Consider the following 16719-nt stretch of genomic DNA (forward strand, 5'->3'; position numbering starts at 1 on the left):
TGTTGGAGAGGAGGATAAGGAAGAAAGTGAAGATCGACGAAATGCAGTTTGGATTTATGCCAGGAAGAGGAACGACAGATGCGCTTTTCATTGTGAGGCAGTAGCAGGAGAAGTACATGGATAAGAGGAAGAAGTTGTTTTTTGGGTTTGTTGATCTGGAGAAAGCATTCGATAGGGTTCCACGCAAAGTATTGACATGGGCATTGAGGAAGTTAGGAGTGGAGGAATGGTTGATCAGAGTAGTGATGGCAATGTACAAAAGAGCATGCACAGCTGTAAGGACGAAGGACGGGAACAGTGGTGAGTTTGAGGTGAAGGTGGGAGTGCATCAGGGGTCGGTACTAAGTCCACTACTATTTGTAGCTGTGATGGAGGTGCTGGCTCAGACCGTAAAGGAGGGTTTACCGTGGGAGTTGTTGTATGCAGATGATCTGGTGTTGATTGCGGAAAGTATGGATGGACTGAAGGAAAAGATGAACAAGTGGAAGGAATGTATGGAGACAAAAGGTCTGAAGGTGAATATCGGAAAGACAAAGGTGATGGCAAGTGGTAAAGCATGTGGTGAGGTGGAAAGAACTGGGAAGTGGCCGTGTGCTGTGTGCAGGAAGGGTGTCGGAGTGAACTCCATTCAATGTACAATGTGTGCTGAGTGGGTTCATCAAAAATGTAGTGGTCTGAGAGGGTCATTAACCAGTGTGGCAGCTACATTCAAATGTAAGGTGTGCACAGAGGGAGCTGCAGATGGAGGAAATGTTGAGTTGGATCTTGGAGACGGCGTGAAGCTGGAAGGTGTGAAAACATTTTGCTACCTCGGAGACATGCTGAATGGAGAAGGTGGATCAGACTCGGCAACGGTTGCTCGAGTGAGATGTGCATGGAAGAAGTTTCGGGAACTGAGTGGCGTGCTGATGAGGAGGAGAGTGTCGCTGAAGCTGAAGGGAAAGGTGTATGCTGCATGTGTGAGAAGTGTTATGATTTATGGGAGCGAGACATGGGTAATGAACGTAGAGCAGCAACGAAGGCTGGAAAGGGTGGAAATGCGAATGGTTCGATGGATGTGCGGAGTATCGTTGAGAGAGAGGAAGACAAATGATGAATTGCGAAAGATGATGGGAATATTGCCTGTGATTGATGCTGTGAAGAGGAGCAGGTTGAGATGGTTTGGTCATGTATTGAGGAAGGATGAAAGTGACTGGTTGAGAAGAGTGATGGAAGTTAATGTAGAAGGAAGTAGAGGACGGGGAAGACCGAGAAAGACTTGGCTAAAGATGGTGGAAGAAGAAATGCGGGCAAGGGGGTTAACAAGGAGAGATGCAGAAAATAGGGCAAAATGGAGAAGATTGTCATGGGGACCGCAAGGCTAACCCCCGCTCTAGCAGGGAACATGGCCTTAAAATGCATGTTGTTGTTGTTGTTGTTGACCGGGATTCGAACCCAGGATCCTAGGATCCCAAACCGGCACCCTAACCGCTAAGCCAACACCAGGCTCGTCACAAAACTCAACTATCTCGTATAAATCAACAGGATGTTGATCGAGGTATGCTAACCGGAACATCAATCCCCTGTCTTTTGCTCCGATGAATGGTTAATGTCCAAAACGTCATCTTCCCCTTGCTTCCAATGATGGTTAGCATACCTCGATCAACATCCTATGCATTTCATCCATTGGTCTACCTGTTCGCCGACGCAGAGCAAAACACAGTCTTCATCTGAAAGACTCGTTTTCCATTCTAAAAAAAACCCTGATTTTTGTCATCGTCCCTTGGACTATGAATTCATTGAGATGGCGGATGGGTAGGGATGTTTTGATGAAATGATGTCTTTGAAATCTCAATATTGTCTGACATAAAATCACTTGTTTGCTGATGGTTCTTTTTTAACGGTGAAACAAAAGTCAATTTTCAAAACTGAGAATCATATCTGACCTTTAATGAGAATTTCCCCTTTAAATCCTTCAATTAAAAACGCACCATTGAGCAATGAATTAAATGGCAGCATATTCACGAGGTAATGTTTGGGGGCAGCCAAGTCTTACCCACACGGATGCAAGTTCAACAAGAATGCAAGTCCTCATCGAGGACACAGCTCTCAATCGCACCTTAAAGATGGGAGAGTAGATTTTAAATGTAAATAAACAAATAAATAAATGGTCAGAAAGATAAAAGACATATAAATAAAATAATAATTCAAGGTGCTATATCTGTACGTATGTAGCTGTTATGGTAAAGTGTGTATAAATAAATAATTCAAAGGTTGTGTTTGTGATGGAGATGGTGAAGTTTACATTAAAAAAATGAATAATTGAATGTGGTTGTCAGTAGAAGTGATGGTAAAATGAAGAAAATAAATAAATAACTCAATTGTAAGTTTGCAGTGGAGACAGTGAAGTGTATAAATGAATAACTCAGGGTGTGTATGTTGGCAGCAGTGATTGTAAGGTATGTTCAAATAAATAATTCAAGTTTGCATGTAGGTTTTCTCATATGGTAATGCGTATAAAAAAAATTAAATGAAAAGTTGTGTTGGTCATGGAGATGATAAAATGTATGTAAATAAATAAATAAATAATTTAATGTGGAACGTCGGGGGCTTTGTTAAAGTTTTTCAAAATAAATAATTAAAGGTGGTATGCAGTGGCGGATCCAGGGGGGGGGGGTGCAGGGGGTACCCCCCCCCCCCTCTTCAACGCAACTGCATGGATGTGCTGGAGGCATACTCTATGATTGACGACAAGAAGGACGCGCTCACTCAACTCCGGTCAAATGCTGAAACTGAATTCTCTCTTTGGTTCGATCACGCCGAGGCCATGATATAATCTGTAGGAGGTGACGTCACAATGCCGAGAGTTGTAAAACGACAAATCCATCGTCCGAACACCGCCGCCAATACTCCCTTGCTCTTCCACCTCAGAAACATGTGCATTCCATTTCTCGACCACCTCAGCCAGGAAATGAATACCCGGTTCTGTGCTGAAAATCGGGAAGGTGGTGATCTGTTTCTGCTGAAGCCATCTGCGATAATGGCCGATACCTGCGACATTCCAGCCCGACATCAGAAGCTATTGCTTTGATAAAACGACGTGGAACATCCTGCAGGACTGATACATGAGCTTAGAGACTGGTAGGTGTTTTGGAGAAGGAAGCCCACCAACACGCTTCCAAGCACATTCATGGATTGGTTCTGCGCAGTAGATGGAGACGAATTTCCATCCATCAAAGTCCTACTCCATATTGGATGCACCCTCCCTGTCGGCTCCTGTGAGGCCGAACGCTCATTTTCTTGCCTGCGTCGTCTGAAGACCTTCCTAAGAAATTCCATGGGAGAAAGTCGGATGGCATCTCTGGCCCTCATGAACATACACCATGACGTCACCATATCCCCACATGATGTGTGTGACGTTTTCATTCAGAAAAACAAGCGCCGTCTCTTCCAAAATAGCAAAATTTACCATTAATAAAATCATTCACATTCCGCTGTCCTATCTGATCTCTTTTGTGGGGAGAACCCCCTGCCTTGAGCTTCACAACCTCTCGGCGCATGGCGGTGCCGGGCTTTGTGGGGAGAACCCCCTGCCTTGAGCTTCACAACCTCTCGGCGCATGGCGGTGCCGGGCTTTGTGGGGAGAACCCCCTGCCTTGAACTTCACAACCTCGGCGCATGGCGGTGCCGTGCTTTGTGGGGAGAACCCCCTGCCTTGAGCTTCACAACCTCTCGGCGCATGGCGGTGCCGTGCTTTGTGGGGAGAACCCCCTGCCTTGAGCTTCACAACCTCGGCGCATGGCGGTGCCGTGCTTTGTGGGGAGAACCCCCTGCCTTGAACTTCACAACCTCGGCGCATGGCGGTGCCGTGCTTTGTGGGGAGAACCCCCTGCCTTGAACTTCACAACCGAGGCGAATGGCGGTGCCGGGCTTTGTGGGGAGAACCCCCTGCCTTGAACTTCACAACCTCGGCGCATGGCGGTGCCGTGCTTTGTGGGGAGAACCCCCTGCCTTGAGCTTCACAACCTCTCGGTGCATGGCGGTGCCGTGCTTTGTGGGGAGAACCCCCTGCCTTGAACTTCACAACCTCGGCGCAGGGCGGTGCCGGGCTTTGTGGGGAGAACCCCCTGCCTTGAGCTTCACAACCTCTCGGCGCATGGCGGTGCCGTGCTTTGTGGGGAGAACCCCCTGCCTTGAGCTTCACAACCTCGGCGCATGGCGGTGCCGTGCTTTGTGGGGAGAACCCCCTGCCTTGAACTTCACAACCTCGGCGCATGGCGGTGCCGTGCTTTGTGGGGAGAACCCCCTGCCTTGAACTTCACAACCGAGGCGAATGGCGGTGCCGGGCTTTGTGGGGAGAACCCCCTGCCTTGAACTTCACAACCTCGGCGCATGGCGGTGCCGTGCTTTGTGGGGAGAACCCCCTGCCTTGAACTTCACAACCTCGGCGCATGGCGGTGCCGTGCTTTGTGGGGAGAACCCCCTGCCTTGAGCTTCACAACCTCTCGGCGCATGGCGGTGCCGGGATTTGTGGGGAGAACCCCCTGCCTTGAGCTTCACAACCTCTCGGCGCATGGCGGTGCCGGGCTTTGTGGGGAGAACCCCCTGCCTTGAGCTTCACAACCTCTCGGCGCATGGCGGTGCCGTGCTTTGTGGGGAGAACCCCCTGCCTTGAGCTTCACAACCTCGGCGCATGGCAGTGCCGGGCTTTGTGGGGAGAACCCACTGCCTTGAACTTCACAACCGAGGCGCATGGCGGTGCCGTGCTTTGTGGGGAGAACCCCCTGCCTTGAGCTTCACAACCTCGGCGCATGGCAGTGCCGGGCTTTGTGGGGAGAACCCACTGCCTTGAACTTCACAACCGAGGCGCATGGCGGTGCCGTGCTTTGTGGGTAGAACCCCCTGCCTTGAGCTTCACAACCTCTCGGCGCATGGCGGTGCCGGGCTTTGACCAGCACCTATTAAGCTGCTGTATACACCTTAACATGGCGTGCGTTTAGAAACATGGGAATTCTTCTGGATTCTTTGTAGTTAATCAGACTAATTAACTCAGGAGGTCATAACAATCATTTCGTGAGAACTACACAAATCAGAAATTCCATATCAGAAAGCTCCAGGAGAACTACACAAAAAACATGCCACACACACACACACACACACACACACACACACACACACACACACACACACACACCAACACACCAACACACACACACACACCTACAAAATTCATCAATTTATAGCAGAAGGAACAGCTGAGCAAGTCGTTTCACCAGTTCCTCTCTCTGACCATTAGTCATCGCGAATCTGTTGAACTGTTGGACCAGGGAAGAACGCAAGGAACTGCAGAAACTTCCAAGAACGCACGAAATACCATTTTTGACGATCAATTTTAAAAAAAATTAATGGGGGGGGACCCCCAGGCCCCCCTCAACGTCCCCCCCCCCCCCTCCAGCGCTTTTGTCTCATGCCCCCCCTCCCCGTCTTGAAATTCCTGGATCCGCCCCTGGGTATGTTGGTCGTGGAGATGTTAAAGTGTGTATAAATAAATAATTCATTCGGATTCATAAAAAAAACGTGTTTCCCATGACTCGGTTCCGATCCCAAACTCATTTGACGTGCCCCATGTTCAGATCTGATTGCACACAGGTGCCGTATATTAAAGATATGTGTCCATTTTTGTGTAGAAGCTCTGGATGGATGCACAGATGGACAAACTGACAGGACCCAAAATATATGCTCCCAGCCGGGTTGACTCCCTGTTGGGGCTCCAAAAATGAGATAGTGATTCGATCTAGTCATGTTGAGTTATCAAAATCCCCCTTTTGCTTGATTAAAACATGAAAACGTGTTCACCTTCTTCCGCAGATGGAAATGCATACCGCTGCTCACTGTGTTCTTTTGCAACCAATTCATTGGCCCAATTGTCATCGCATGGAATGGCTACCCACGGCCGGCCAATCGCCCCACTTCGGCCACCTGTGCGCCGAACGGTTGGCTCTCCCCCGGCCTGTCCTCCTGACGGTTCTCCATCTGTCTATCCTCCAGCCTGCTCTCCTTCACCGCCAGATCCACCTATACCACAACCAAAAGTGGACGAGCTAGAGGAAGGTGAGTTGACGGGAAAGCTTGGTTAACTCGGACAACGACAACAAATATTAGTGGAGGACAAGAGTGAGATCTGGGATTAATCCAGAAATAATTGAAAGGCATGCATTTACTGTAAATGGTCTACGAGTCTACGAGTATCAGAGATGTGTTGTAGAGGTTTGGGCCAATTGTGATTGACCATGATTTTTCCATGAAACCAAGGTTGTTACGAAGTTGTGTGTTGGAATGTTGGTCGTGTTACTTCTCCCCAAATGTTGTTGCAAAATGGGACGAAGCAGACCTAGTCTCAGGCAACCTTTCACTCAATCACTGCACAAGGACTTTCTTGGGTTTCCTTTTTTTCTGTACATCATTGAGGCGTTTTTATTTTTTTGTATTACATAGTTGAGGCTCATGGAAGAGCTAAAACAAAGAACGAATCAGGATGCATCGTAACAAAAGGAACAGCAGATGGAGAAGGGGGAAATGCCAACACAAAGCCGAGGCAGAAAATCGATGGAGATGGACAAACAAGCGATCCGGGTAACGATGTTGGGGAGAAACACAAAGGGTGGGAAAAATGGATTCAGAAGTTAAATTCTGGGAGGGTGTAGGGGTGCAGAAAATGTCATGGTTTTGGATGGGGGATTATTTGAGATGGTGGTGAACAGCTCTCTTGAAGACTTGGAGGGAAGAATGAGATTGAAGAGAGTGTGGAAGTTGGTTCCACAGGTGGGGGGAAAAGAAGAACAAATGAGTGGAGGAGAACAGCGGTTCTGGATTTGGGCAATTTCACTAGGAGGGGGTTGATGGTGGACCCCGTGCACCCTGCAGATACCCTGGAGGGGGGGGGGGGAGTAGAAGGGGGCACGGAGAGGGCAGACAGTGCAAGACCAGAGAGGAGGCGGAAGAAGACAGAAAGACCACCAACCTGTCGCCGATGGCAAAGTGATAGGCCCAAAGACTCAGCTTCATTGCGAGAAATTCCAATGATCAAAGAGCTAGTGCAGAATGGAAGGGATTCCAATGATCAAAGAGCTCGTGCAGAATGGAAGGGATTCCAATGATCTGCAGTGGAAGAGCTAGAGCAGAATGGAAGGGATTTCAATGATCTGCAGTGGAAGAGCGAGAGCAGAATGGAAGGGATTCCAATGATCAAAGAGCTAGTGCAGAATGGAAGGGATTCCAATGATCAAAGAGCTAGTGCAGAATGGAAGGGATTCCAATGATCAAAGAGCTAGTGCAGAATGGAAGGGATTCCAATGATCAAAGAGCTAGTGCAGAATGGAAGGGATTCCAATGATCTGCAGTGGAAGAGCGAGAGCAGAATGGAAGGGATTCCAATGATCTGCAGTGGAAGAGCTAGAGCAGAATGGAAGGGATTCCAATGATCTGCAGTGGAAGAGCTAGAGCAGAATGGAAGGGATTCCAATGATCTGCAGTGGAAGAGCGAGAGCAGAATGGAAGGGATTCCAATGATCAAAGAGCTAGTGCAGAATGGAAGGGATTCCAATGATCTGCAGTGGAAGAGCGAGAGCAGAATGGAAGGGATTCCAAGGATCTGCAGTGGAAGAGCTAGAGCAGAATGGAAGGGATTCCAATGATCAAAGAGCTAGTGCAGAATGGAAGGGATTCCAATGATCAAAGAGCTCGTGCAGAATGGAAGGGATTCCGATGATCTGCAGTGGAAGAGCGAGAGCAGAATGGAAGGGATTCCAATGATCTGCAGTGGAAGAGCGAGAGCAGAATGGAAGGGATTCCGATGATCTGCAGTGGAAGAGCGAGAGCAGAATGGAAGGGATTCCGATGATCTGCAGTGGAAGAGCGAGAGCAGAATGGATGGGATTCCAAGGATCTGCAGTGGAAGAGCGAGAGCAGAATGGAAGGGATTCCAATGATCTGCAGTGGAAGAGCGAGAGCAGAATGGAAGGGATTCCAAGGATCTGCAGTGGAAGAGCTAGAGCAGAATGGAAGGGATTCCAATGATCTGCAGTGGAAGAGCGAGAGCAGAATGGAAGGGATTCCAAGGATCTGCAGTGGAAGAGCTAGAGCAGAATGGAAGGGAACAAAATGGAAAGGGAGAAACACCAACAGCAGAGTAGAAGTGAGCGTGAGATCAAGAGGAGGGAGAGAAGAGCACATGGGGTGAATAAGCTGCACACAAGCTGAATAAAACACAGTGCAAGAAGAAGAAGGGGGATGAAACAGAAAAGGAATGAACCAACTGACAACTAACAAATGAAAAGAGTTTAGGGGAAAAAGCGCACAAATCACAATATCCTGGAAAAATGGAGTGTTTGGGAATGGAGCCATTTGAGATAGAAGAGATCATGAGTATGAATGAGGGGTGACCTGATGCAGTGATGAACAGCTGTTTTGAAACCCTGGATGGAAGAATGGGACTGAACAGATGAGGGAAGTTGGTTCCACAGGTAGACGAGGGAAGTTGGTTTGACAGGTAAATGGGGAAACTGGTTCCACAGGTCGACTGGGGAAATTGGTTCCACAGGTAAGAGAAAAGAGGAGCAAATGAGTGGAGGTGAGCAATGAACCTGGATTTTGAGAGTTGAGCAGAGGGTTAGGGGCAGACTGTGGGGGCAGACTGAGGGGCGGGGAACCGAGTTAAGAGTGGGCAGAGGGTGCAAGACCAACACATAGGCGGTAGAATAAAGAGAAGCCACCAACCTAACCTGTCTGCGATGCAAAAGTAACAGGCCTAGACAATACACATTCTGATTCGTCATGCTCGATCCGAATGATTTTGAAGGCCTTCCTTTCCAGGATATGAAGAAGGGCAAGGTGTGAGGTAGGGACGGCAGCCCAAAGGGGAGAGCAGTACTCCATTAAGCTGCAAATTGAGTCTTTGTCGTTTGCCAAAAGTTCAGATTGGCAAAGGAAAGACCTTGCACGATAAAGGATGCCCAGGAGGAAGGCTCTGGCTTTGGAGGCCATACTTGGAAATACAGCACATATAGAAAGTCAACACTCCCTTTCAAAATTTTCACCTTTTGTTACCTTGTAGCCTGGAATTAAATTGCATTAAATCAGACTTTTTCCGCCTTTATTTACACATCGTAACCCACAACTTCCAAGTGAAAAACAAATTCTACAAATTTCAGAAAATTTATTAAAAATACAAAACGAGAATACCTTGATTGGATAAGTGTCCACCCCCCCTCCCCCCCCCCACCCCCTCTCCCCCTTATAATAGCAATTGTAAATTAGCTCAGGTGTAACCAATCACCTTCAAAATCACACACCAAGTTAATCGGCCTCCACCTGTGTTAAATTGTAGTGATTCTGATTATTTTAGAATAAAATCAGCTGTTCCTGATGGTTTCCTCTGCTGGGTAGTACATTTCACAGCAAAGACTCAACCATGAGCACCAAGGAGCTTTCAAAAGAGCTCTGGGATAAAGTTGTGGAAAGACACAGATCAGGGGATGGGTATAAAATATTTCAAAGGCCTTGGATATCCATTGGAGCGCAGTCAAGACAATCATTAAGAAGCGCAAGGCATATGGTACCACCAAGACCCTGCCTAGATCAGGCCATCCCTCCAAACTGGATGACCAAACAAGGAGGAGACTGATCAGAGAGGCCACCAAGAGGCCAATGGCAATTTATAAGAGCTACAGATCTTTATGGCAAAGACTGGTCACTGTGTGCATGTGACAACAATATCCCAAGCACTCCACAAGTCTAGCCTGTATGGCAGGGTGGCAAGAAGGAAGATGTTACTCAAAAAAATCCCACCTTGAGTCCCGTTTGAGGTATGCAAAAAAAAACACTGGAGATTCTGAAGCCACATGGCAAAATGTTTTGTCGTCTGATGGAACCATGATGGAACTTTTTGGCCTAAATGCAAAACGTTACGTTTGGTGCAAACCCAATACAGCACATCACCCAAAGAACACCATCCCTACTATGAAACATGGTGGTGGCAGCATCATGTTATGGGGATGTTTCTCATCAGCAGGGACTGGGTTATTTGCCAGGATAGAAGGGAAAATGGATGGAGAAAAATACAGAAAAATCCTAGAGGAAAACCTGCTGCCCTCTGCAAGAAAGCTGAAATTGGAACAAAAGTTCAACTTTCAGCATGACAACGACCTGAAGCACACAGCCAAAGCTAAACTGGAGTGACTGAGGAACAAAAAGATAAAAGTCCTTGAATGGCCCAGCCAAAGCCCTGACTTGAATCCCTTTGAGAATTTGTGCAAAGACTTGAAGATTGCTGTTCCCCAACGCTCCCCATCCAACTTGACAGAGCTTGAGCAAATCTGCAAGGAAGAATGGGAGAAACTCCCTAATCCAGATGTGCAAAGCTGATACAGACATACCCAGGAAGACTTGAAGCTGCAATCACTGCCAAAAGCGCTTCTACGAAGTATTGACTCAGGTGTTGAATACTTATGTAAATTAGATAGTTCTGTATTTCATTTTCGATAGATTTGTAAAAAATCTCTAAAAACTAAATTTCCACTTTGACATTATGGGGTATTATGTGTAGATCGGTGCCAACATTTTTTTAGTTAATCCATTTTAAATTCAGTCTGTCACATAACAAAGTGTGAAAAGTCAAGGAGTGTGAATACTTTCTGAAGGTGCTGTATATTCAGCAATATCATGAGTTCATCTTTTTTTGTTCTGCATGTCTCTGTTAATTATTGTGGTATTTCTCGTGTCCTTTTAGCATCCCACTGATGTTTGTTCTGCAGGTGAGAGAAGATTAGATCTCATGGACTCTCCGTCAGGCAGGCTTTCTCCAGACCATCTTTTTCCCTCTAGCGGACTATCTTGTCCTGCCATGCCTCCCTTTGCCTGCGAGTTCTGCATATTTACCTCCCCGTACATCCAGAGCATACGTCGCCATTATCGGGATCGTCACAATGGATGTCGTCTCGCAAAATGCAAGGATTGCCCGTACTTCACAGGAGACAGGTACAGGTGGTGTGGAAATACAAATAAGGCTGATACAGAGATAATGAAGCAGAGAAATAATGAAACCAACCTTCGTAGCATTGATTTGTCCAACAATGCTGCATAATCGATGAACTTGCTTGTATGTCTTGTCGACGTCATCAGTCTGGCTGACCTGTTGCATGTGCTGTTCCGAAATTCCTTATTGTCATCGTGTCTTCCGACACACAACGCTGAAACAAAACCCCACCATTTCCTCCTCTCCATCACCAAAAGAGATTGACTGTACTGAATATTGGCTACGAGGCATTGTAAAAGTGTTACCTTAGAAGTGAAATTAGAGGTTGTTTGTCGAATGGATGGTGAATGTGCCGCTGATGTTTCCGGGTTATTAAGTTTCCCTCCGATCAATAAATATGCGGACATTTATTGAAGAAAGATGAGGAAGAATAAGACGTCCTGCCTACTACAGGGAACACTGCATTAGTTGCACAGCTATTCCCCGAGCAAATGATACTCCTCACAGCAAAGTATGACATATGAAAGAGGAAGAACAAGATTGTGACATGACTTTTCATCAACAAAATATCATAAGCATGTGTAATTTAAAGAACATCATCACCATTTCCAAAGGTGGGCGCGATTCGGAAAATTTTAAGTCCGCTTACCGCTTATCCGCTCCGCCAGCCCGTGTAGTCCGATTCGCTTATCCGCTTCAGCGGCCGAAAATCATAGTCCGCTTACCGCTTATCCGCTTATCCGCTTCGATTCGACGTTTTTAAAGCGCTTTTTGACGTTTCTAAACGGAATTTAATGCGTTTTAAGCCTAAATAGCCATTTCTAACTACTACAAAGACAAACAAAGCTTTTAAGATCAAAAATATACATTTTTATTTAAATAAAATTTATTCAAAATTTATTGAAATAAAATTTTCCACTCGACTCTACTCTACTCTACAGTTAATTTAAATATAATTTTAATATATGCAAGTTACATTAAAGAAAAATCAATTTGCCCGTCCTTTCTTTGACAAGAGAGTCTACTAGTCAACAGACTAGCAGTCTGTTGACTAGTCCTCGTCTTCCTCCTCCACCTCGTGGGCCTTCTTGAGGAATTGTCTGTGTCCATTGTCACGTTGATCTCAGCCGACTCGATTGAGTCCAACGACATCCTGCTCTCGCTGCGCGCGAGCTGAGGGGTCAGGGCGCAGATCTCCTGACTGTCCTCCACGTCCCCCATCATGTTGACCGCCGGGTTGTGGATGTCGCTGTGCTGGGACTGCTGGTTTGCGTCGCTCGTGTGCCTGTCCCTGGCACTGCCGCTGGGCTGGAGAGTCAGAAATCTCTCCATCTTGACGTTATTGCCGCTCTAGCGTCCAATAAAATATTCAGTTTTCACTTATTATTCACTTAAATAAATATTCACAATTCTAGAGTAACGGCTCAGGCTAACAGCTGATTTGGCGAATCGCGATGCGCTTTAATTTTTCGGTAGTCCGCTTACGCTTATCCGCTTCGGTTTCCGGGGGTTGTTCCGATTCGCTTATCCGCTTCGAAAACGTTAGTCCGCTGCAGCGGATAAGCGGATAAGCGGACTTTCGAAGCGGACCGCCCACCTTTGACCATTTCAATGTTTATTCAAAAGTTGTGAGATTGGTCCTTCCTGCAGTCGCCACCAAAAAAGGTCATTAGTTGCGTCTTTACCACATCTGTTGATTTGCTTCTTGCAGTTTTATTTTCTTGCTATTTTCTCCACTTTTCTTTTCTTTCTTGTTATTCCGAGTTGTCTTTATGCGACTACTAGTTTTCTTCTGCTGGTTTTCTTTGTGCATTGTTCGTATTGTCAAAACTGTAGCGTATGAGTCTAGTTTGCTGTGCTAAAGTTAGGGTATCATTTATTTTAGCACAAACTATGGCTTTTGTTTTGTTGACAATGTAAGAACAATGATGCAATTTTGATATTTCTTAATTATCAGCATTGATGTATTTTCTTTCAATTCACATTTTGACAACCAATTTTCTTCATTCCACATTTGGAACTTTGGAATATTGTGATGTGATATTTACTTTTGTAACATGCTTTTATTAAGTATTTGTAAAGCATAATTAATAGGAAAATGAGTTGTTGCTCTGACAGTAACTTGTCATCATATAGGGATATAAAGGAGATCAAGTTTCATGCTCAAAATGAGTGGTGGTTTGGCCAATCCCACATGTACAGGCAACACTTGAGTCTTTCAAACACAGGTGTCAACTAGAACGGCACTCACTAGAGAGCATACCTCCGCCAGGTGAACAGTTTACGTTTTGTATCCCAGAGGAGACCAGAAAATCACAATACAGAATCACGTTTAATCAAAATCATCCGACCACAACTTTTTGAGATATCCTGCTATATGTTGTTTTTGGCCCTATCTCCCAATGGTGAAGAATCACTTAAAAAATTATACGAGCCGGATCTGATCCGGATCTTCACCAAAATTGAATCAATTCTTCCTTGTCACACACCCAACCTCTCCACCAAGTGTTTCGTCCAAATCCATCCAAAACATTTTGAGATATCCTGCTATGTATCGTTTTTGGCCTTATCTCCCTATCTCCCAATGGTGAAGAATCACTCGAAAATTAAATAATTCCCATATCCGAATCCATATTCAGATCTTCACCAAAATCGAATCGAATCGTTCTTGTCAGACACCCAACCTGTCCACCAAGTTTTGTCCAAATCCGTCCACAACTTTTTGACATATCCTGCTATATATCGTTTTTGGCCCTATCTCCCAATGTTAAAGAATCACTTAAAATTTTCTAGTAGCCGGATCCGAATCCGGATCACAATCATTTCGTCCTTGTCACATCCGCCACATCTCTGCCAAATTTCGTCCGAATCCGTCCGCAACTTTTTGAGATATCTTGTTCACAAACAGACAGACAGACAGGGGTGAAAACATAACCTCCATCTCCCTTTGGTGGTGGAGGTAATTAATGTGTCACTGAGAATAATTTGAAAAGGCGGATCGTAAGATGATGCACTGCAATGTTTTGCTTGATTTACACTGGTTTCTTTATTTTTAATTGTGTCTTTTTATTGGATTTCTGTCTGTGTTTTGCATCATATAATGTAACGTTCTCAACTGTGAAACCATAGTTTATTTCACAGTTCTAAATATTCTGATTTCATTTTAGCAGGAGAAAACATTTACCTGTCCAGGTATGGGGAGGTGTGGGCTATTTCAAGGGGCTAAAATATCGTAAGGTTTTCCAGGAAATGGCTGCTTTTACAAATAACGTTTTCATAACTTGTATTTTGCAGCATTAGCATAAAAGGAGCAATGAAAAGCAGACATACAGAGTACCACAAACCAACAAGTTAATGAAAAACATGCCGTTTCATGACCTTTGACATTACATACAAAAAAGAAGAAATTTAACACAACTTGGTTATTAGTCCCCTACCGGTGTACACCGGAGGGGACTATAGGTTTGCACACCGTCCCTCCGTCAGTCTGTCAGTCCGTCAGTCTGTCCGTCCGTCAGTCCGTCACGCAAAGAACAGTTTTCCGGACTTTTTTTCTAAACGCTTAATGCTAATGGTTTCAAACTTGGCACATGGTTTCCTCATGATAAGTTACAGACCAAGTTCGAACTTCACGACGTTTCGATCATTTTTGACAAAGTTATGGAACTTTGAACTTTGGGAATTCTGATAATTCTGATGATCCTTAACTCAGTGCCATTTTAAGTTTTAATTTCCTTTAAAAACCAATTTCTCTGCAATATTAGGACCGATTGAGATCAAATTTTCACCGTAAGGCGGACTCGGTCTGTAGAATATTTTAATGGTAATTATGACGTCACAGGTCACGTGGTTCGGCCGTCATATTGTTTTTTGTGAAAACACGAAAACTCCTTTTTCTCTGCAACGGCTCAACAGATCGAGGCCAAACTTTGCAGGCAGAATCGCATACCCATGACGAACAAAAAAAGTCATCGAGCATGACGTCATGCGTCACATGGTTTCAGAGTTATGACGTTTTTAAGCATGAACCTTTAAAACCGAGCTCCTCCCTCATTTTTGATCCAATTAAGGGGAAACTTCACATCTGTTCAGCACGTCAGTCTACTAAAATGTCCTTTTGGAATTTGCGATAGGGCACGTGGTTTGGCAGATATCGTTAATTAAAGGAAAATATTTTTTAAAAATGGATATCTTGTTTATTCTACAGTTCTCCTCAAGCCGCATTCTACAGTTCTCCTCCTCAAGCCGCACCCTCAGCCTCGTCTCGCGAACGTCAAAAGCGCGACACAGCCCGCGCTTTCGGGAGGGGCGGAGCCAAGCCGAGCAACATATATATATACACATCGATCATTGATCGTGAACCGGAAAATATAATAAATTACTGATATTTAGCGACTCGAAAGGTTCTTTATCAACAACTTATTTTGTCGTGCTTCTGCTGACCTGTCTGCAAGGTGTATAAATCGAAGTCCCGAGTGCGAATCACAGGTGAGCCCGTCCTGAGGTAATTAGCGATTGGGAACGATTCAGAACCTGTGGGTGAATAACCCTTGGTAATTTCCCCAACAGTTTACCGGACGACAGACTGCCGGTAGGGGACATGTATTGCAGCACAATACTCAGAATGCTTGTTTTACTGGTACTAACGCTTCATCTGCAACAAGCCAGTTAATATTGTATTATACTAGGAAGAGTACCCATCCCAAGTGACGGGGAGAGCCAGCAAAAGTTTCCCCTCCTCTCTCCCTCCCCTCTTCCTCGCTCTCTCACTCTCTCTTGTACTTCTCCCCCTCCCCTCTCATCATGTTTGATGTAGTGATGGATCTCGTGCAACAATCAAATAGCATTGGATCTAGTGCCACAATCAAATAGTGTTGCATCTAATGAAACAATCAAATAGTGTTGCATCTAGTGCAACAATCAAATAGTGTTGGATCTAGTGCAACAGTCAAATAGTGTTACATCTAATACAACACAACAACAACATGCATTTTAAGGCCATTTTCCCTGCTAGAGCGGGGGTTAGCCTTGCGGTCCCCATGACAATCTTCTCCATTTTGCCCTATTTTCTGCATCTCTCCTTGTTAACCCCCTTGCCCGCATTTCTTCTTCCACCATCTTTAGCCAAGTCTTTCTCGGTCTTCCCCGTCCTCTACTTCCTTCTACATTCATTTCCATCACTCTTCTCAACCAGTCACTTTCATCCTTCCTCAACACATGACCAAACCATCTCAACCTGTTCCTCTTCACAGCATCAATCACAGGCTCTATTCCCATCATCTTTCGCAATTCATCATTTGTCTTCCTCTCTCTCAACGATACTCCGCACATCCACCGAACCATTTGCATTTCCACCCTTTCCAGCCTTCGTTGCTGCTCTACATTCATGACCCATGTCTTGCTCCCATAAATCATAACACTTCTCACACATGCAGCATACACCTTTCCCCTTCAGCTTCAACGACACTCTCCTCCTCATCAGCACGCCACTTAGTTCCCGAAATTTCTTCCATGCACATCTCACTCCAGCAACCGTTGCCGTGTCTGATCCACCTTCTCCATTCAGCATGTCTCCGAGGTAGCAAAATGTTTTCACACCTTCCAGCTTCACGCCGTCTCCAAGATCCAACTCAACATTTCTTCCATCTGCAGCTCCCTCTGTGCACACCTTACATTTGAATGTAGCTGCCACACTGGTTAATGACTCT

The 16719-nt window shown here is 45.5% G+C and overlaps 1 protein-coding gene across 2 annotated transcripts in view; it reads left to right on the plus strand.

The window, feature by feature from the left end:
* LOC137435597 (zinc finger protein 462) overlaps window positions 1-16719 on the plus strand; it is a 121845-nt gene that overhangs the window by 65392 nt on the left and 39734 nt on the right. For both annotated transcript variants that reach the window (XM_068129505.2, XM_068129506.2), the window contains 2 exons: window positions 5848-6090; window positions 10791-11013. In XM_068129505.2, coding sequence (XP_067985606.2) covers window positions 5848-6090; window positions 10791-11013 — 466 coding nt within the window. The remainder of the gene's footprint in view (window positions 1-5847; window positions 6091-10790; window positions 11014-16719) is intronic.

This window comes from Myxine glutinosa, chromosome 9 (genome assembly GCF_964187855.1).
Source record: "Myxine glutinosa chromosome 9, kmMyxGlut1.1, whole genome shotgun sequence".
Classification (NCBI taxonomy): Eukaryota; Metazoa; Chordata; class Myxini; order Myxiniformes; family Myxinidae; genus Myxine; species Myxine glutinosa.